This window comes from Prinia subflava, chromosome Z, assembly GCF_021018805.1.
Source record: "Prinia subflava isolate CZ2003 ecotype Zambia chromosome Z, Cam_Psub_1.2, whole genome shotgun sequence".
Taxonomy (NCBI): domain Eukaryota; kingdom Metazoa; phylum Chordata; class Aves; order Passeriformes; family Cisticolidae; genus Prinia; species Prinia subflava.
The window spans coordinates 23,057,712-23,079,566 of NC_086283.1; the positions used below are offsets into that span (position 1 = coordinate 23,057,712).

Sequence of the window (21,855 nt, forward strand, 5' to 3'; positions counted from 1 at the left end):
GGGGACCTAAGGAGTGTTCTCAAAAGCATTGGCTAGAATGAGAGCACTTGAAGTTTGAAAGGAAAGAGAAATGGAGACCGTTCCAAAGTAACAGGTACTCATTCTGACACAGCAACCAGCATGGCCCGGGGCAAAGAAATGAGCAGTGCTGACTGCCCCTCCCAGAGGCTGGAAAGCAGTGGGAAGGCAGCAGGGTCCTGTCGTGGGCCTGGGTCAGGACAGGGGAGCAGCAGTTCAGGCACAGCGCACTGGAGGGGGAGAGCTAAGGGATATCACTGGGAAATTTAACTCCCCCTGCAGAAGGAGGTTTAGTTCCACACACCGGTTTGGTTCACGCTGTGGTAGAGTCACTCATTGCACGGCAATCTTGGGATACCTGAACCACCGAGAGACTGAGGGTGAGCCACGGCAAGCGCTGGGAGCCGCTCACGCCGAGCCTGGGAGAAGCCCTCTGTTCTGGGGTCGGCCGTGCCCGGTGCGTGCTGCCCACACAGACTGCACACAGCGTACACACACTCTGCGTGGCACAGCCGCGGGCGGAACCCGCGAGTTTATTCCTTCCTGGTGCGTGCTCCCCCACGGCTGGAGAGGGGCGGCCGGGCCCGGGGCCCACACCTGAGGTGCCGGTTTCGGGAACAAGGTCCCGCAAACCCGGGGGTTCTCCAGTGTCACACTCCGGCCGGTGACAGCGGCACGCCCCGTCGCTGCTGTGCCCAGACTCCGCTCGGCGCTGAGCTGCGGTGCCGGCCCTGCCGCGCCCCGGTGCCGGCCCCGACGTCGCCCCCGCTCCCCGGTGCCGGCCCCGCCGCTCCCCGGGTCGCCCCGCCCCGGCGGCGCCGCCGCCAATGCGGGCTGCGGGGCGGGGCGCGGGGGTACTCCCGGTGTCCGGGACGGGACGGGCGTCGACCCGCTCCGCTCCACGCGGGGCCGCCGAGTCACCGGCGGTGCGGTGCCGGTCCAGGTGCGGGCCTGAGTCTGCGCCGTCTCTCCCGGTCGCGCCGCCCCGCCGGTCCCGGTCCGCGCCGTGCTGCTACACCGGGACGCAGGTAAAGCCGCGGGGGTCGCGCACCTGCCCGTCGGTGCGCGGGGATCCCGAACCTTCCCGGTGCCGCTGTCACCGCCGGGCGGAGGCTGTTGCGGGGTCGGGGGGACCGGCGGGATCGGCGGGACCTGCGGCGGGTCCCGCTCCCGGCAGCTCAGCGGCAGCGATACACGTGGGCTGGAGCCGGCTCCGGGATCACCTCCGAACGCCGGCGGTACCGGGCCGGGCGGCACCGGCCCGATGGGTACGGGGGTCAGGAGATGCGGACACCGGAGCCAGGGTGCCGGGGGATGCCGGGCGGGTGATGGGGGGCGGCCGTGCCGCGGCGGAGCCCCTGGCCGGGACGTGCCCGGGCATATCCCGGCGCGCCGCCGCCTTCCCCGAGCAGGCGGCGGGAGGCGCCGGCGGGGCCGCGGGGGTCTGGCCGGGCGGCGGGGGCGGTGGGCGAGCCGGGCCGGGGCGAACCGGGGCAAGCCCACGGCCGGCACACGCGTGGGCGCCGCACTGCCCCCGCACCCGTCCCGCCGCCAGCCTCGCCTCGGCTGTTCTTCCAGAAGCGAGCAGTTGCCAGATGCGGGGATGGGGGGGGCGGATCCGTAGGTTTAGGTTGCATATTAGGAATAAGCTTTTTTCCAAAACTATTTTCTTGCCTCGCCACGGGCAGTGGTGAAGTCACCGTTTGGGGAGATTTAATGGGCGCGAGGTTTAATAGATGTGGCACTTGGGGTCATGGGTTAGTGGTGGCCTGAGCAGTGCTGCGGGAGCAGTTGGACTCCATGGCCTCAGAGAGCTTTTACGGCTTCAGTGGTTCTCTGATTATTGCAGGAAGATAGTGAAAGTTACTTGGAATTAGATGTGAGGCAAAAAACAGACGGAAATCCAAAGTTTGACGCAAATTGATAGGAGCTCTGGGAGTGTTACTTGAGCTACCTGGTTAGGCAGAGTGTGGGCTTCCAAGGTGGGCAGCCCTAAACTTGGCAAAAGTCACTGGAAAGTGGGCATTGTGCTCTGGGGACTCCTGCTGTGCGCTAAAGAGGGGTGAGAGCAGCCCGGAGCACTTCCTCTCCCACCCGAGCATGGTGCTTTCACTTAAAGCCAACACAAGTCCCTAGCCACTCCAGATAAAACAGTCAGTGGGCAATTGTGTGCATAGAATCTCCAGTTTGAGAAACCTGCTGATTTCCAAACGACGTGGAAAGCCTCAGATTCCACCTCTTTTCCTCTTTTTTGCTTCTGTGAGAAACCCTTTGCCCAGAGGAGTCCCACTGCAGCCAAGGTTCTCCCAGCATGGTTTGTAGCACAAGGAGGTGAGGAGACACTACCTGGACCAGAGTGAGGGAATGGCTGAGCAGGAGACTGGAGCTGACTGTGGCCAGCCATGAGGCATGCACTCATATTTTCCAGGGAGCATTTTTTTTCACTTGCAGTTCTTATTTAGGATTTCAGCTCTCTGTTCTTAGGTCCCAGTGTATACAAGTGTCTCATCTTGAGGCATAGTGCTGCCTGACTGTGCCAGTCAGTCCTGCAGTAGAGTAGAAATCCCCTGTAATGTGTGTGCTGGCTCAACGTGGTGACATGGAAGAGCCACTGCTGCAGTGTGGGTGTCTGAGCCCCTGAGGGTGGGTCTGGGCACCTCCTGTCCCAGGCAAGCAGAGACCCATGGTTGGAGGGGACAGGATCCACAGCTGGGATGGGAAGAAACCCACCTCATCTCCTCCTGTACTTCCTGCATCCCTGCCAGCGCCCCCTGCCCCAGTACCTGCTGGGCAGATGGGCAGAATCAGCAGCACTGCCGGTTTCATTGATTACTTTCATTTTGTACCTTTTCACCCATTATTTTCCTTACCCTTGTTTTCCTCCCAGAATCCTTTAGCTGCACAGAAGAGACAAAAGAAATAGATTGGATTCCAATACAGTCTTTTTTTTTTTTTTTTTTTTTTTTAAAGTTACACTTTTACAGAGAAAAGACAATGGCTGAGCCGTAGTGTTGTCTCAGGGTGGATGAACTGCAGCTTACACTGTGGCTCTGCTGGAATCATTTCTTCTCATGCAGTGAAATTCATTCAGGAGCTCCTGGTTTTGGTGTCTTAAGGGCTGATGCAGTAGGGGAGCCCGTTCTGCCCTCCTGCTCAGGCAGGATGTCTCTTTAAGGCAATAAAATAATTGCCTTAAATAAATAAAATAAAATAAAATAAAATAAATTTAGTAACTTAATGATGTTTTTTAGTTAGATCTCATGCATCTGGGACTGATGGCAGGAGGTTCTTTTTCCCCTCACCTCTAAGTACATTGATACGTATACATGAGTCCCATGTATACTGATGGTTACTGTGTCACCTTTATATTCCCCTGTGGCAGATAAAATGTGCGGGTCTGGCAGTCTCTGGGAGACTTCATGTGGTTCCCAAAGAGGTGGGAGTTGTTGGTTTTGGCTTTTCCTTCAGCCTCAGTAAGACCAGTTGTTTCAGTCAAACATTAGGTGATCCAAGGTTGCTGCCACACCAGGGCAGCGCCAGGTGGTTTTGGATGTGTCCTCCATGTACAAATCAAGTATCTTGGCTCTAGTGGTGTTGAAATAAGAAGTAAAAAGATCCCCTAGCTTTGAATTTCATTCCACATACTCAGCAAGAAGCTGGTTCCCTGTATTGTTACACTTGAGCAGCAGCAGGCCTGCCCTGTGCCTGGTATCCTGCTGGCAGGTTGGGTATGGCTGTCTCCTCCATCTTGAGTGATTCCATCATCCTGGCAAACATCCTTGTGCTTGGAGCAGCTCTGACGCAGGATTCCTTTGGCCTGTGTAACTTTCTGTATTTGGCAAACTGCTTAAACCGGGTTCTTGTGGGGAGGGGGCTTTGAGGGCATTGTCTCATCTGCAGGCTCTCTGAAAGGCTGGGAAATTCTGTAAATATATGAGGAAAAGTGGTAAAGTTGTGTTCACAGGACAGTTTCACGAAAACCCCAACTGGTTTGGGGATTTTTGGTTTTGTTGAGGTTATTTTCACCAGTGCTTTTTTCCTTGTATTACAGCACTTTGGAGAGTGGGTAAAAATCAGCCCCTTGCTCTCCATACTCTGATATCTGGGCTTCTTTCCTGTTGCCTGCAGTTCTGTTTCATTCTCCTTGTGCTGTTATTAGGAGCAAAAGCCTGAATTAAACTCCAGACTTGAGCATCAGCAGTGCTGACCCACACATCAGGCAGAGGCACCTGCTGGGCTGTGGGTACCAAATTCACCAAGAGGCTGGGCTCAGGGCCCTGGCGTGCTGGCCTCTCAGAGCAGTTGGGTGACACCTGCCCACTGTGCCAGTCCCCCAAAGGAGTTGTGTGTCATTCATCTGGGACCTGGCTCTGCTTTTTATTTTCCCTCCTGCATTCAACCCTGAACCCTGACACCCAACCCTGTGCATCTCCTGGGGCAGTGACACTGGGTTCACCACTTTATGAGATGGTGACAGATCTCCTTTTGTTCAGTGGTGTCAGGAACCTTTATGCTACTTGTGAGCTGTGCCCATGCCCCTCCGAGGTGCTTGCAAGACAGATTTAGTCCCTTCAGCTCCTCCTGGCCTGTCCCCTGGGCTTGGCTGCTGCTCCTTGTATCAGCCCGTGTGCTTCGAGCAGCAGCTATGTGAGGGTGACTCATGCGCTGTGCTGGTCTGGGCAGACCTCATCTCCCATGAATCTCGGCCCTCCAGAGCCGGGGGAGCCCAGCCAAGTGTCCGCTTCCCAAAGGCACCGGCGAGGGAGTGGTGGGATTAGGCAGAGCAGGCAGAAAAAGCCTGCAGAGGAATGCTGCTGTGGGAGGGGAAGGAGCTGTGGCAGGAGGGGCTGGGGGTCCTGTAGATGATCCCTCTGTGCTGCAAGAGCCTTGCAGGGGCCAGACATCTGGCCAAGCTTCCCTCCCGGAGGACAGCTCTGGTTGAAGTACCGGGTTCTCCTAGGCAGTTCAGGCTGTTTGAGGTGGTGCCCTCCTAGAAGTGTTCACTCTTCCTAATGGGTGTTGAGAACTTGCTCCGAAGGCAGGTTGAACAGTTTCTCTCCTGATTTTCTGCACAAGGTAATGGGAAAAGCAAAGTGGAGACTGGTCTAGTGAAAGTGGGATTTATTCCCTTTCATCATGGGAAGAACCCATCTAGAATCTGCAGAAATAATCAGGCAGCCCCAAAATTCCAAATGAATTGCTCAGTTTTGCAGCTTCAGTCTGAACTGCTTGCTCTGATTGAGATGCTGGTCCTGTGCTGTCCTTTGAGCCACCATTACTGACAGCGTGGCCCTGTGGCTCCTGGGCTGTTGTTACCTTCTGCTGAGCCATTAAAGCACCTCGGGAAGGCTCTGGAGGGTATTTCAGAGGGAGGTGAGAGCTTGTTCTGCTGGTGCTCTGAGTTACCTGTGAGTGATGCTGTGCAGAGCTGAAGTGTGCATGGAGCAAGAGCCTGAGCGACTGCACAGCTCCAGGGTGGAGCAGCAGGGCCACAGGTGTGTGTGTGTGTGTGTGTTTTTCCTTTCTGTTGGGGGTGCAGGGTTTCTGGAGCAGGGTGTCCTGTTCTGCCTGGGACACATCAGCCACCAGCATTTGGTGCTGTCACACCAATGCAGCCTCGTTGGCCAGAGCTGGGCTGCTGGATACTGAAGCTGGGGCTTTGCTGAGCCTTTGCTGGGGCCAAGCTCTCTACTGATTGTCCCTGATACCCAGAGCCACAGCTGGGGCTGGCAGAATCCACTGCTGAGCTGAGCAGTTAGCGGTCAGTACTTCAGTACTGTGACTAGAATTTCATTTGCTGCATTGTGAGGCTGTGAGATGGCAACAGAATGGGGCAGCTCCTCACCTTGCTGGGAAGCCTGTGGCTGGATGGAGCCGTGTGGAAGGAGCCAAGAATTACCTCCTGCCCAAGCCCCACCCATGGTGCCCAGCAGTGGTGACTGCTGCCCTGACCAGGTGGAGATGTCCACCCAGAGATGGGCATACTGCTCATCCCAAATGTATTAGGGCTGGCTTTGATCCCTCTGCCTTCTCCTCGTCCCCAGGCTCCCCTCTCCTCTTCGGCACAATGGCCTGCCAAGAGAGTGAGTACCTGGATGACCAGAAGAAATGTGTCCCCTGCAGAAAGTGCATGCCCGGGCAGGAGCTTTCCAAGGTAAATTGACTTCTCTGTAATGAGCAGAAACCATCATGGGTGGCACAGCTGGGTTAATCCTCTGCCAGTGTCTCTTCAGAAAGATCTTAGGTCCCAGCATATTGGGAAGATCAGAGACTTAGTAGGGTGGGATGGTGGTAGAAGGGTGAGACAATGGAAGCAGGAGGTGGTGAGGGATTTAAGGCAGCACAAGGAACAACCCGCTTTCCGTTTTTGCTGGTCAAAGTCTAGATTTCCCCTGCTCTGCAGCCCTAAAAAGGTCACACTGCATGGCTGGGCTGCACATGGGTGGGTGCTAGCAAGACACTGCTGCAGGGGGTCCCAGCCTGGCCTCAGTGGTGGAGACTTGGATTGGTGGGAAGGCTGCAGGATTCCCCTGGTGGTGCCTCCTGGGGTGTGGTGCTGCTGGAGCTTTTCCACACCCCAAGCACACCAGTGGGCTCCAGCTGGGCAACACGCGGGATCCCCGAGTGTCTCCTGGGAGCTGCAGTGGTGGCAGCTGCTCTCAGCTACATTCTGAGGACCCCACATGAAGGGTGTCCCTGTCACCCTTTGCCCCCAAAGAAGAGACACCGTTTCCCTGGGTGCCACTCGGAACCCATGGCCACAGCCGTGCCCCCGACCTCGTGCCTTGCAGGACTGCGGCGACGGCAGCGGAGGGGACGCGCAGTGTGTGGCCTGCCCCCCCAGGAAGTTCAAGGACCGCTGGGGACATCACGGCTGCAAGCCCTGCCTGTCCTGTGCCCTCATCAACCGCCTCCAGAAGTCCAACTGCACGGCGACGGCCGATGCGGTCTGCGGGGAGTGCCTGCCGGGGTGAGCGGGGCCGGACAGCACAGCCACACCTGGGGGCGGGCAGGGAGGGGCTGGGCACAGGGGCCTTTACCTGGGGCCACTCACAGACCTAAGAGAAGCCTGGTGACCCAGTGATGTCTCTGTGAGGGCACTGCTAGTGACAGTCAGACCTGTCTGGTGGGTCCCATCGCAGCTCCAGAGAAGGGAACCTGAAAGCTCCTGTCAACGAGCCATGAAAGAGGATTTCCAGACTCTAGTTGTTCCGTAGACAGCAGGGTGGCTGAGCCCTGGAAGATAAGGGGTTCTAGACTACTCTGGTTGGTAGTCCCCAAAGAGGGGCTTTAAGGGGTTACGGAATTGAAGTGTCTGTGTACAGCCAGCCCGTGCCAAACCCTGGAGCTGAAGACACCACTGGCCAGCGGTGGGCCTGGGACAGGAGCGAGTCAGGGCTCTGATGTATGAATCTCTTCTCAGGTAGAGCTGTGGCTGGGGTGTTCCCAGCCCAGTGGGGAGCTATTAATCATTAAAATCCACTTCAGCAGACAGAGGGGTGGGAGGGCTGTTAGAAAGATGTTGCTTCTTGACAAATGGCTAGACATGAACAAGTAGGTGTGGTGCAGCTCCAGCCAGCGATGACAGCCCTGTTGCTCCTGTTACCAGCCAGGCAGGGGCGCAGGGTCAGCTGTGCCCCTCTGCGCTGGGGGCGTGGCACAGCTGGCTGCACAGCCAGGGTGGTGGGAGCTTGGGGGGGAGCAGGCTGTGCTGAGCCTCTCTGCTCTGTTGGCAGGTTTTACCGGAAGGCACGGATCAGCGGGCAGCTGGAGTGGGAGTGCATTCCCTGCACCAAGCAGACTCCATCCTCCGAGCCGCAGTGTAGGTGTCCCCACGCTGGTGGGGTCAGGGCAGGTGATGTGGGGACAGGAGAGCTGCAGCCCCGCTGGAGGAGGCACGGTCATGGCATGTGACAAGGGATGGGCAGGGAAGGGGTGGTCCAAGCCTTGGAGGTTGGCTCCAACGCTTTGTGGATGATGTTTGCAGGTCGGTCCAGAACAAACCTGGTGAAGGTTGCTGTCCCTACTGTGCCACCACAGGACACAGCCCTTCTTGCACTGACCAGCAGCGCCCTGGTCATCATCATCCTGGTGCTTCTGGCACTTTCCATCATCTACTGCAAGCGATTCTGGAAAAGCCAGTGCCAGAGAGGTGAGTTGGTGCCCTCCTCCTTGCTGTGCCATTCACTTGTGCCCATGGCCCCTTCTTGCTGTGTAGAGCATTGCTGTCTTCTCAGCACAGTGACCCAACTCTTCCTCAGCTCATACAGAATAGACACTTCATGCCTGCAGGACCTCTCATGTGCTTTTCCTGTTCAATGATACAGAGGTGCCTCCCTCCTCCTGAGGGCCATCAGGGGGAGGAGGAGGAGGAGGCCATTTCAGTCAGAACTGTCAGTCCTCCCTTCTGAGGTTTTTCTGGCTGGGTGGTTCTTTGCTGCAGAATGAAGAGGGGCTCCAGGTTTGGTGGCCAGGATTGGGGCAGGATGGCATCCAGCAACATGCCAGGGAGCTGCTGAGCTCCCAGCTCCTCGCTGGCAGACATACCACAGGGCTGAGGACATGCGAGGGAAGCAAGCCAAACCTTTAGTCAGGCTGTTTCTCCTCTATCCTCTTAAGTTTTCCTGAGGACTCAGAACTTCTCAGGCCAGCGAGCAACATTCCCGACTGCAGCAGCACCCGGCAGGTTCCTGTGTGAGGAGCAGATGTCTGGACCCTGCTGCCTGGGTGTGAAGAATTTGAGCCCTTGCTACAGGCAGACAGAAGGTACCTGCTTTTGCTGCCTTCCCTGGGGAAGGGAGGGTGGTGCTGGGCTCCAGCTCACCTGATCCCAGGATGAGATGCCCTTGGGCAGGAAGGATGGAGCTGGATGGTGAGCTTCACTGATCCATGCTGGTTTCTGGTTCCAGGCCCTGTGGAAGCGGTGCAGTTCATTTCGGATGGGGAAGCCGTGGGTCTCCAGCTCCCCTCTCTCCAGCCAGAGGTGGACTTGCCACCAGCCATTGCAGTCAGCACTGCCTCCAAGGCCCAGCTGGGCAGGAGCCTCCTGGAAAGCCAGCCCCTCATCCGAGCCTCAGGCCACGGTGACTGCCTGGACGGGGTCTTGCCACCCCCCACCCCCAGGCAGGGCCGGCCGGGCACGGTGGAGGCCCTGGCCCCCCTCTCCTCCTGCGCCTCCGAGATGCAGCACAAGTGGCCGCATGCACCTGTGGAGTGCACTGAGCTGGACCTCCAAAAGTTCTCCACGCAGGCGGAGTTTGTGGGTGGTGAGCGGCTGGAGGAGGCAGCAAGCCGGGCCATGAAGAGGATTCCAGCAGGGAGCGGTGGTGTGGTGCAGGAGGGGGCTCATCACTTGCCCACGGCCGAAATCCCACCTGGGGAGCAGCCAGTAAGTTCCTCCAGCCTCCTCGCTACTCAGAATTGCTGCCAGTTGCCCAAGGGTCAGGCACAGGGGCTGGGTTTGACAAAGGGGTAGGAGCATGGACTGAGTCATGTTAATATGGGGTGGTAAGGCTGGAGGAGAAGCAGCATTCCCTGAGCCCCTGTGACAGTCCTGGGAGCAGAGCCAGGCGTTGCTGTTCTCAGCAGACTGCCACCAACCTTGGGGTCTTTGTCTCACCAGGTGGATGATGCCCAGAGCCTGGTGACTCAGATCAGTAGCACAGCCAAAGGTAAGTGACCTTCCAGTCTCACCTTTGTACTCCTAATACGGGCGTATCAGAGGCAGGTTCTTTGAAGGGAGCTCCTCCAGAAGCCCACCATGTCCTCACCAGGGACTTACCTGACTTGTGGCCCTTGGTGCTGGTCCACAGGGTATATTTTCTATGATGCTGCCTTAAGTGGCCTGTGGGCAGGTGGCCCAGCTGTCACCAGTTACCAGCTTCCCCAGGAGTGAGCCAGCTCCGTATTGCTGAGCTCTAAAAGTGATGTTGGAGGAGATACCTGCCCTGGCAGGGTGGCCTTTCAGCTGAGAGGCCTACTCAGCTGAGGCTGAGGCTGGCTGTTCTCTTTCCCCTTATCCTGTTTGGGTGGGATGGGTACTAACCCAGCTCCGCTGTGTTGCTGCCCCCAGGTCTCCCAATAGCAGAGCTGCCCCATTCCTTGGTGCAGTCGCTTGCCTTCTTGCTGGACCCTTCCCTGAACGGTGTGAAGAACTTCAGCCACGTGGCGCTGGAGCTGGGGCTGGTGCCACAGCTGCTGGGACGGATTTCGGGGTTCGAGCAGCTGGTCGCACACTTCACCTACGTGGGTGCCGCCGTCACCGTCCCGCTGCTGGCGCAGGCGCTGCAGCGGCTGCAGCGGTTCGACGCCTTGCTCCTGCTCTGCGACCACTTCACGCTCAGCCCCGCGCTGGACCGCCAGCGCTAGAGGACAGGGAGGGTTGGAGAAAGCTCTGTGCACTGTTACTCGTGTGAGAGAGGATCCAGCAGCCTGCAGTCACATAACCGCCCTGTGTTCATGGCAGGAGAACATGGAGATGGTATTTGCATCATGGAGTGGAAGGGCACAACAGGGGCGTCTCTGCACAGGGGTTCCAGGAAGCACTGCTGTGCCTTTTCCCTGCTTCCTAGGGGAGGGCTTGCTCAGGCCGCTCCAGAGGCTGTTTTTCTCTGGCTGTGACACCCTTGCCTGTCAATCGCTGTGCTGTGGTGCTCTGGCTCTGCAGTGAGCCCTGTCCTGCCCCACCATTGCCATGGTCCCTCCCTCCCAAGCCATCGGCCTTGTTCTCTGTGGGCGGTGTCCTCCCATGAGCCCAGCCATCTCCTCCCTTCCAGCTTTCCCATCCTTCTTCTGACCCATGCTCTGCTTTCCCAGGTGCCAGTTGCCACTTTCTCAATTGACTTTTCGGTTGCTTCTCTCTCTCTGTGCTGCGATTTCCTTGGCACAGGACCTGACCATGGCCGATGTGCCAGGCTCCAGCCTTTGTCCCTCTGTGCCACCCTGGCACCTTCCTCTCGTGTCCATTTGTGGTACAGTGTACCATCCTGGCACGAGTTTCGGACTGATTCCCAGGAGGAGCTGATGTAGGTCCTCGTTGGGCTGTGGCTGTTGGCCAAGGGCAGGTGCTGGCTCACCCCAGCCCCGTGGCTGTTCGCTGCCCATCGCCTCCAAGGCTTTGCAAACCACCTGTGGTGGCACAGCGTGTCACGGGTGGGGACACCGCACTGCGGGTGGCAGCTGAGGGCTGAAGCTGTGGCTGTGGTCACAGGCAGCAGTGACGTTCCTGTGCCAGCCACAGCAAGAGCTCCTCCAGAACCTCCTTCCTCTTTTAAAATAATATTTTTCTTTTTTTCCTGCCTAAAAATGGCCTGATTTCTCATTCCTGGGAGTTGCTACTGGGAAGGGGGAGCACCCTTCTGCTTGGTATTTCACCCTGGGGGATTTGTCATAACTTGCCATGGTCTTGCTGTCACCGGTCACCCTGATTTCAGTGTTGTGCCTGAGCCTGGGGGCTGCAGGCAGCTGGGCTGTTCCTGGTCTGCCCTGGCCACTGGGGCTCTGCTGGTGGCCCTGGACAGGAGCGGGGGCTGCCAGGAGCACGTTCCTGAGCGGGGCACAGCGGCGCGGGGGCGGCCAGGCACGCGGGGCCTGCGGAGGCAGAGCAGCTGCCGACGGGGCTGCGCTGGTGGCTCAGCGCCCAGCAGCAGTGACAGAGCACGGTGCTGTTAGCACCAGGGCTGAGGGTTCGATCCCTCTATAAGCCATTCACTTTGGAGTCAGACTCCATGATCTTTGTGGTCCCTTCCAATTCCGAGTGTTCTGTGATGCGATAAGCATCACCCTAGCTGTCCCGAGACTCCCAGACAGCATCAAAGGGGCTGAGCTGGTGGCACTCCCTCTGCCTCTGTTGCTTTGTCCCCCACTGCCGTGGCTGGGTCTGCCGAGTGCTGTCCTGCCTCTCACCGGGGTCTCGGGCCACGCCGGTGGTGTGGTGGTCACCAGCAAGTGGCAGTGTTACCCCACTGCCTGCTGCCCCCACCCAGGCCCCCCTGGCCAAGCCCGCAGAATCCTCCTTTATCTGACCACGGTACTTGAAAGAAGCAAGTGCCCTTCTAGGAAGGCAGACCTCCTCCACACCCGGGTAGTAATAGCTGCTGTGTTTCCTTTCCCTGTTTAAAGATGTTGGGGCTTGAACACGCCCAGGATGTGCTCAGATAAGCAAAGGCAGTTTGAGCTGGACCTGGCACGTTCCCTCACTGCTTGTTTCTTCCACAGTCAAGGTCATTTCGTTGCTCTCTTCTCCCCAAGACCCACAGCGTTGAACCTTGTGCCGTGTGGGGCCAGGATTAGTCAGACTCTTGCTTCACTCTCAGACTGTTAGGGAGCAGGCGGGAGTGTTGCTATAGCACACACAGCCTGGGGCCAGGGATTTCCTGTTTGAGGCTTTTCTGTGGCAAAGAGAGTGCTGGGTTTAATCACCTCGCAAAATCCAATAAATATTTAATCCCTCTGTGGACATAGTCACTTCCAGTGGGAAGGGAAATAACTTCACCCACTGCATCTGAGTAAGAGCCTCCCTGCAGCTCAGCTTGCTGGCCCTGGCTTTGAAGTTGGAACTGGACTGGACTGGGCAGCTTGTCCTGTGTGTTCCTTTGTCACCAGTGCCACCAGTATGTGGTCACTTGGAGTGCTCAGAGTGGTGGCAGCCAGGCAGGATGGCAGAGCCAGCCTGCTCCTGTCACACGGCAGTGTCAGGAGCAAGAAATGGGCAGGAAGGGCTGTTAAATTAGAGCTGTGAATAACAGGGACACGTCACAGGTGTGTGCTGCAAATCTCTTCACATGCTGGGCAGCTCCGATAATGTGCTGGGGTTTGGCTCTGAGCCAAGCAAATGGAGTGAGGCTTTAGTTTGTTCTTTTGGGGATTTTCCTCACTTTTATAAAGAAATCAACCCCTTTTCCTTCGTAGCTTTTAAGGCAGACTTATTTGTCAGTTGTTTGATGTCTGAGCAATACTACTTACAGTCAAAACTTCACCCCTGCCTTGAGGGTGCGGTGCCCTGGGGCTGTGCTGTGTATGGGGATGGGCCATGCCATGCGCAGGGTGGTGTGTGCCATGCCACAGCTCCTGCCCCACTGCCGCTGCCCCTCGGGTCCTGGCTGTGCCACGGGGTGTGCTGCCTCAGCGCTGCTTGGCAGGGACTGGTTTTACGTGCGTTGGAATGTTCTGGGTTCCCCCGCAGAGCCTCACACGTGGTGTTGGTGCCTCAGCAGGGCTGGACACTGCACAAGAGCCTTGCAGGACGTGGCTTTCCAGCAGTGAGGCTCCCCCAGCTTCCAGCCAAGTGCTGCACCCCACTCTCACTCTGCTGATGGCAGGCACCTTCCTTCAGCTGTGGTGACAAAACCAGCTGTGTTTACAAGGGCCAAAAGTTCAACAGGTAGCCTTTAGCCCAGCCTAAGACCTTTTGGCCAGGCTGCCTTGAGCCCAGCCAGAGCCCTCAGGGAACCATGAGATCCTTGAAACCGGGGATAGTGCTGTGACTCGGACATCAGAACTACGGTGATCCCTGAGCAGGGAACTGCCTCAGTGGAGAACCAGTGGACTTGATACTTGACTTTTGCTTTTTAATAGTATTTTCAACATAATACGTGAAATGTAAGGGAGAAAAATTCCTGGATTTTCCAGGTGCTGGATCTCATGCCAGAGCCTCAGGAAGCCATTTGTGCCAAGCTGGCATGGCTCACAGAGAGGTGAAAGAAATGAAATAACTCTGCATCTGTGCAAACTTGACCTAGGACTGAACAGTGGAAACACTCCAGTGCAATGGGGTTATTTTTTTACAAGTGGTTGGTTTCCACACCAGTCTTGCCTGGAAGTCTGATTTGCAGAGGAATTTGTGTGATAAGTTTAAAACCAGCCCTGTTCTGGGAAGCTCTTAAGCATAGACTTAAAATAGGCACATACTTCACTGTTGTTAAAGTGTTTATTCTGGTGAACAATAGGTAAACATCCCTTGGGTGCTGTTCCTGAATGGGGGCTCACGAGAGCTGTCCCTCCCCAGAAATAGGCAATACTGAAGAAACCTTGGTGTTACTGATCTAGGCACACTTCTTGGAAGAGTCTGCAAGTACTGAGGGGAGATACCCTCTTTGTGTTGCATTATTTAATACTTCAGACTCTGGTGCTTTTAAAAAAAAAAATAACACTACATTTCTGTAGCCATGGTTTACCCAAGGGAATACATGTTGTTTTTTATGGTAGATGTTATTTTTCTTTAGGGTTATGAATAGGTTATTTATATTTTTGTAATTTCTGTGCCATTACCGTTGTAATTCTGCTGTAGCATTGTTTCTGTTGGGTTTGGGGTGTTGTCTGTGTTTAAATCAAGCAGAAGCTGAAGCTCCTGCCCCCTGTTAATGGAAGGGGGTTGGTCCCTCACATTCCTCCAGACCTGGTGCTCTTGAGTGATGTGTGTTTGTAGTTCAATAAATTTTGGAGCCAGACATGGTGGCGTTTGGTGAGTTTTGATTCCTCTCCCCATTGCTGTGGGCCCCCTGCCTGCCTGCTGGTGGGGGCTGATGCTGCAGGGGCCAGTGGGGGCTGGAAGGCCCTGTCTGGAAGGGCAGGCGGCACTTCTCAGAGAGATGCTGCAGCAGCTGAGGTCACCAGCCTCATCCCCTGGTGTGGGAACGGGCAAGAGGGGCTGGAGCGGGTGGTGCTGGATGGGGTGACCGTGGGCCTGGGCCTGTCCCCTCGGGGTGCCTGCCCCCACCACATGTATCAGCTTTAGTTTTTACATGAGTTTAACATTCCCCAGAGTGGCCAAGTCACAGTGTGGTTCATTGCACCGAGCCTGCACTGGCCTGGGGACAGGGGAAGGCAGAGGTCTCTAATCGATGGCTGAGGATCTCCCATTCCTGAAGCTTCACTGAGGAACAGTTGCTGTTCAAGCTCAGTAACTACAGACAGGGCTCGTTAAGCCTATTCATGCCCTTATACTCATATGTTTAAAATAATTATTAGCATGAAGCATGCTTTCTGTTCTGATTAAAGCTCTGATACTTGTCCAAACTCTGACATGAGCACTGCAGCTCATCCTGCATGTGAGGATTCCCATGCAGTGCTGTGTCTGCAGCCCTGGCTGCCTCTGTCACACCACAGGGCAACAGCTATGGACAGCACAGCCTCTGGAGTCCACAGTTTCCAGAGAAGCCTTTTCTGTGGAGCTATCTGGGTGCCTGGAGCCTGTTGTCTCAGATGCTGTACGTGGGGCAGCCCAGGTGTTCCAAGAGCGACCAATCTCACCACAGTCTGCAAGGGGTGATGATTCCAGTGTCCCTGCCTGCACCAGCCCAAGGCTGAAGGTGTGGACAGGGTGCTGTGGCCCTCCCATGGGTGACCTGAGCCCAAAGCTCTGCCTGTGCCTGTCACTTGGCTGAGGCCACTGTCACTGCAGGAGGAGAAGGCCAGAAGTGTCTGTTGGCACAGCAGCTTCCTGCACACTTTTGGGATGGGAATTCAATGAATGCCGTGCCTCACCTTTGAGTGATTCCTGGCTCTGGGATTGTAACCATCCAGACTCTGCAGTCTCAGGTGACGGGACACACTGCAGTAGGCAAAAATGGGGGTGGGTTTGGTCACACCTCAGGTTTGTTCTTCTGAAGGAACAAGGGTGCCCCTCCCATGCAGAGCAGATGCTCCCACCCAAGGCAAGAACTCCCAGTGATCAAGGGGTTTACACACCCTCTGCTCCTCACCTCAGACCACTTGTGTTGTCTGGTCTTGCCTTGTTTTTGGCTGAAGCCCAAGGAGCAAGGATAAATCAGTTGCATTCCCCTCAAAGTACTTGGGATTCTCATACTCCATGCTGGGATAAGAGGTAGGTCCTGTGAAGCAGAGCTGGCAGGGAAACGCACGTGCTCCACGCTGCTTGAGAGCAGACAAGTGTGTGGGTGAGGACCCACTCCTTGGTGGTTAGAGCAAGGCTGCCTCCCGCCCCCAGTCCTGGTGCCGCCGCAGCCACTCTTCACAGAGAGGCTGGCAGCAGGCCAGGGTGCTGAGATACCCGGTCCTTACCTCAGCTGCCTCCAGCAGGAACATCTCCAGCTGGGATGCAGAGCTGTGCACAGGCACTCACAGCTTGGCGAGCCTCCAGCTACAGAGGGAATGCCAGGGAATGCTGTTTGGCCCACAGGAGCACACACACTGGGCCTTCTCCTGAACTGTTTTTTTAAAACACTGACTAAAATTCTGTAGTTACAGAGAGGGAATGGCTGCATGCAGGAGAGGGTAAGCACAGAGTCCTCAGGGGAGTCTGAGCTCCAGCTCTTTTAGGAATGACACTGACAGCTCTGGAGTGCCTTGGCAAACAGCTTCCCTGGTTTCACACTCCATTTCCTTGCCTAACTGTAACCAGGAGGCTCACCAGTAAAGAAACCTTAAACACCTCCCTTCCATGTGCCCCTGGCCCCTGCACAGGGGCCGGGGGGACCAGTAGATAAATTTCCATTGCTAAAATTGAAGGCTGAAATCAGTTAGAGAGACATGAATTTCTATACCCAAGTTCCTTTCTTTCTCCACTTTCCTTCCCCACAGGTGGTGTTTTTACTGTTTCTTCTCTGATTTTCTCATTCTGTATTTTCCCCCAGGCTTCCCCTGCACACTCAGTTCTCACCTCTCTGTCTCTGCAGAACATGAGGGCAATCACAAGCAAAGGAAAACACATGTTTCGCAGCACATTATTGAATTGGATGTGTTTGCCAGGAGGCAAAAATCTATTGTTCTTCTGTTTTCCACTCTCACCTTCCCAACCTGTCAGCTCACTCACAAAGAGCAGCTGAAAATCTCCACAGTGCATGCTTGGGGCAGAGTCCAAGGCTGCTGGGTGCCTGTGCAGGGAGTGCCACTGTCACCCACAGCCTCGGTGGGCAAAATAGCCACCAGACTCTGAAGAACAGGGCAGAATGCCTGAGGGAACATTAATAAGAGCAAACCATCTCATCTAGGACCAAACTGTAAGCAACATCCACCACACAGACACACACACACAGAGACACACAGACACACACAAAAAAAAAAAAAAAAAAAAAAAAAACCCAAACAAACAAAAAAAAAACCTAATGCTTTTTATTAGCAGCAGATGTTCATTTTTAAGGGGAAACAAATCCAGCTCCAACCCCAGAGCTGTGCTGGAGGCAAAAAACCACTGTCTTTGGGGTCAACCTGATGCCAATAATTATTGCTATCCTTCAAAAACACATTATTATCCCAAATGAATTTTCTATATTCCTGCCTTGAGCCCTGGTGGTAAATGAGCCTGGCCAGCCAGTTTCTCTACGACAATTGATGGGAGTTGATGGCCTGGGTACTGGGCTGGTTTGCCTTCCAGTGCAAGAGCACTAGGGATGGAATTTTAGCAAAAGAATAAAGTGTTTTTACAACCCATTAAATACATCTTCACACTCCCCCTCATTCTCCTCTGAGCCAGCTTGAAGAAATTACAGGATTACAAATTAATACCCCAATCAAGTACAATAACAGATGAACAATGTTCATCATTTCTTACCTCCTACAGTTAATATTAACATGTCAGAGCAAGGAGCACGCCATGCCCCAGGTCTGTGCCCTGGCCACCTCCAAAGTCAGACAAGTCAGACATGACCCCAGGCTGGGGCTCCCATCCTGCCCTGGCATCTCCATCGAGAGCAGGTGGGCTGTGAGCTGCTCTGCTCCACACCACAGCCTTATCCTGGCCCTGTCCTGAGGGGCTTCCCAAAGCACGTGCCCCACACCCTCTGCCCTGGGCACCAACAGGGTTGTGCTCCTCCCTGCAGCACCTGTGCCACGGAAAGGCATTAGAAACAGCAGCTTGGCCTCCAGAGTGTGTGTGTGTGTGTGTGTGTGTGTGTGTGTGTGTGTGTGTGTGTGTGTGTGTGTGTGTGTGTGTGTGTGTGTTGACACAAGCACATCAATACAGACAGAAATGAAATGGGGGAAAGCCTCCTGTCCCCACTTTGTAGGGGAGGGGGAGCAGAGAAATTGTTAACAGTGCTCAGCACTGCAGATAGGAAAATAGAACACTTGTCCTACCTTCCCCCTCAATCCCTCTTTCCTTCACAGGCACTAGGAGAAACAAAGGCAAAACAATTAATTTGACAACTTGGCTTCACAAAGAAGCTAAGAATTAGTCAAGTGGTGATGATGTTCCCATTTATAGCTGGGATGCCTGAATATATTGCTGAATATTCATGTTCTTTATTAGCTCTGTTAATCATAACAATTCCCCTGGAGAATGAATATCCCTGCATCTTGCCCTGCAGGACAGCAAGACAGCAAAATACTGATATTCTCCTGAATGGGAGGGAAAGTAAGGCAAGTTAGTGCAATTCTGTTAAACAGAACACAGTGTGTGTCAAATTTAATAATGGGGGGGAATTTATGTCTTGCCATAGAAACATGAGCATAAAGAGGAAAGGGACACTGCATTAAAGGCTTTATTTGGAGTGTAGCCATTGCCATTTCCATGAGGGAATAGTCGGCATCAGTCACTATTCATCAGCACGAGCAATTGGTGCGTTTAGTTCCAAAGCAGGGTGGGAGATGGAGACAAACAGGAAAATAACTGAACTGTGAGGAGGAGCTCAGGAATGACAACGTATTGTGAAAGAAAAACTGTAATGGTAAAAACTAAAACTCGATTCCTTTCCAAACTTTAGGAGAGACTTGGTTTATTAACCTGAATGTGAAAGGTCCAAGCAGTGTATCACAGTTCAGAAGCAAATTTAACTGTCCAAAATAGCCTAGAGCCAGCCAGACTACTGCAACTCCCCACTGATGGAACTGTGGTAAATCCATCATGGGAGTGATCCAGACATTCCTTGTGTTCTGAATTCTGCCATGTTTGGCATGTATCACCAGTAAAAGGTCAAAATAAGCTGTGGAAGGAGAAGGAAGCAAAAGGTTAAGGCCATTGATTAATTGATCACTTAATTCCTGTGGAAAACTGCCTCAGCCAGGATGTGGCTGCAAGAAAACATTGTCTGTCTCAAAAATAGGAACAAAATCTGCTGCTCTGAAACTTGTTGCCATCATTTTTGTTAGGTATCATAAATTATCTCCAAACATCACCCACAGTCTGGGCACCCCAGAATCACACTGATTGTGGTGTTCAGCTTGGCTCCAAGTGTGCGTTTGAAATGGAAATTCCTTCTGCAGTGCTGTACAAACAGCAAGAAATAGTCAAAACAAGGCTTTGAAAATCCCTGTTGCTGCTGTCAGCTACAAACACCAACTGTAAGTCCCTGCAGAGTAGAAATCCTGGAGACAGGAGACCACCAAGGTCCCACAGCCTGCAGGACACAGTACGGATCAGATACAGACATATGCGATGAAAGCATGTGGGAATGATACAGAGGATATAAACCTTTATGCTCTGAAGCCTCATTAATTGTGATGTAATAAGCAAGAATTCCATTAATGGAGACACTCCCTGTACTTGCCCCTTACAGTGTCCCACAAAGCAATTGGGTTTGTCTCCAGCAGATGCATTAGATGGTCCATTCATCTGATTTTATACAGCAATTAGTCTGTTCTCATCTGCCAAGGAGACTTTTATGGGCCTGTCATGGAGGAGTCTCTTCAAGTGACAAACTATTGTGTTGTACAACCAGACCTGGTTCCCGCAGAGCTCAGCCTGTGGCTTTTGGGGGGGTTTATTACTATTTTTTCCCTCTCATGTCTGGTTAAGTGACAGCTGCTCTCCATTTCTGCAGTTTGGCACGACTGAGCTGGGCAGCATCAGCCAGTGTGGGCTGCTGGGGGAGTGAAACATCAATCAAGGACCAAGTGGATTAATTCAGCCACATTACAAGGGCAAATAACAAAATACCAAGCATGAGGAGCAGGGCAAGAGGTGCTTTTGATTTGCTGCCTGTGGAGGTTCCATGTGACCTCTCGAGGGAGGGCTGGCTCCAGCACACTGCCAGGCACAGCGTCCCACAGCCCTGCCTGCTCTGGCTGGTCCCTCCCAGCTCTCCCAACACTGCTCAGAGTTTGGTACCTGCTGCTGGCCCCCTGGTCCATCCCATTAGGGACCCCAAAGAACATTAGTCCTGCTCCAGTGCAGGACTAATGTTCTAATCGGCAGCAGAGACATCTCCAGTATACCTGCTCACCACAGACTGGGAAGAGCCAAGCACTGGGAGTACTCTGGTATCCCCTCAGGGGAACACCTTAGGAACAGACCCTGGAACTGGGGTGGGGATCACTGCTGAGCACCGGTGGGACAGGGCAGCTTGTGAAATGCCATTAGTCTTCACAGCAAGCACTGACTGCAACCCGTGCCTGGTGCTAAACCTGCCCTCACTTGCCGGTATTCCTGCCTGGGCTCCATCCAAAGTCTGGGAGATCAGAAGCGTTCCTTTGCCCACCGCAGTGCAGGAGTGGTGGTGGGAGGAGGCAGCGGGGGAGAGCAGGCGGGGCTCTGTGGGGACAGGACGGTTCTCTGGGGGGGCAGGTGGGCTCTGTGGGGGCAGGTGAGTTCTTTGAGGGGCAGGCAGGTTGTCTCCACAGTCAGTGAGAGAGCAGAGCTATGTGCCCCTGCTCAAGGGAGAGATTTTGCTGCTGCCTGGGGCACAGGGCGGCTGCACATCCTCTCCCACGCGGGAATTCAGGGTGTGCCTTTCACATCCAATCTCCCAGGTACGGACCAGGCTCCTTCCTCCCTCTTCCTTCCCTGGTCTGTGAGTGACCTAAGATGCTGAGTTACTTCTCAGTGCAAGATGATGGTTTGACACTGGCCCACCTACACCCCCACTTCCAGGGCTTAAGCTGGATTTAACTGAGGACATTCCCCTTTATTCCTGCAGCGTGCTTTGGCCAGCCCCTCCATACTGTTTTCCACTTGAAGAGCTAAGTGATGATAATTGTATTCTGTTTCTCCTTCCTGAGCTAATTTTCTGACTCATTGTGGGGGTTTTTCTGCTAACTTTTTGTTAATCTAGTTGGCATGTTGTGGTTTCTTTGTTCATTATGTGGTGGGGCTATATAAGAGGGTTTGTCTCTGGAATTCAGGTATCCCCTGCACTGTGTACCCTGTTATCGTCTTCATCAGCAACTCTGCTGAAGGCACTCTGCTGCATTTGGCATGAGCTAACCTTAATAAATTCGGGCTGTTAATCACTCAGACATGTCTCGCTGGATCTTTGCACACTGATTTGTGTGTGCTCAAATAGTTTCCCGGGAGGAGACTTGTGGTGACTCAGTGTTTCAATAATCTGCCCTCCAAGCTCTCCCTCGGGGTTCTGCCTCCCGGGGGGCTTCGCCTGCCGAGGGGGCCGCGCTGCAGCCGCCAAGGGCACTGAGTGAGGGCTCGGTCGCCAGATAAGAAAAGGGAGGGCTTTCTTCATGGCAGAGGCTTCCCGGAGGATTCTCCCGCCCCATACTCCTGTCCGGTCCCAGCCTCGTTCGCGTCTGCAGGGACCAAACTGCTGCTGCCCCGGACCAGCACTGTCCGGCTGGGAGAGGGAGCACAGCCTTGTTCCCTCTCTGGAAGCTCTCCCTCGGATCCCGGCGCCGCTTGGGAAGCCAGTTCCACAGGTGGGCGGCGGGACTGCAGACAGATTAAGGAATGTTTATACGGAATGTTTAAGTCTCTATTTATATGCTGAGTTGACTCAGAACCAGCAGAAGCCAAATCTCACAGATTCCCTTTTCCAGAGCCTGGCTTGGAGTCCAGCAGAGAGGCAGCCTCCTGCCCCCCAGGCACTGCCCATAGCCAGGTCAAATGATGCTCAGGTTATACTTTATATATATATATATATATATATATATATATATATATATATATATCGTGCATTCTGTGTTTGCCTGAGAGCTGCTGGGAGTCAGGGCATC

The 21,855-nt window shown here is 54.5% G+C and overlaps 1 protein-coding gene across 1 annotated transcript; it reads left to right on the forward strand.

Annotated features, from left to right (window-relative positions):
- The first annotated feature begins 881 nt into the window (after window positions 1-881).
- Window positions 882-14,465, forward strand: EDA2R (ectodysplasin A2 receptor). Its single transcript, XM_063421950.1, has 9 exons — window positions 882-1,046; window positions 6,063-6,172; window positions 6,810-6,988; window positions 7,755-7,840; window positions 8,006-8,170; window positions 8,638-8,784; window positions 8,928-9,406; window positions 9,641-9,689; window positions 10,091-14,465. Exons 2-9 carry the CDS (start codon window positions 6,086-6,088, stop codon window positions 10,384-10,386), a joined length of 1,488 nt encoding a protein of 495 aa, XP_063278020.1. The 5' UTR covers window positions 882-1,046; window positions 6,063-6,085; the 3' UTR covers window positions 10,387-14,465.
- Window positions 14,466-21,855: the final 7,390 nt, after the last annotated feature.

Excerpts from the sequence above, each read along its gene's own strand:
- EDA2R (XM_063421950.1), top strand. The coding sequence starts at position 6,086 with ATGGCCTGCCAAGAGAGTGAGTACCTGGATGACCAGAAGAAATGTGTC. Across the intron at positions 6,173-6,809 it reads CCGGGCAGGAGCTTTCCAAG|GACTGCGGCGACGGCAGCGG; the intron begins GTAAATTGACTT and ends CGTGCCTTGCAG. Across the intron at positions 6,989-7,754 it reads TGCGGGGAGTGCCTGCCGGG|GTTTTACCGGAAGGCACGGA; the intron begins GTGAGCGGGGCC and ends CTCTGTTGGCAG.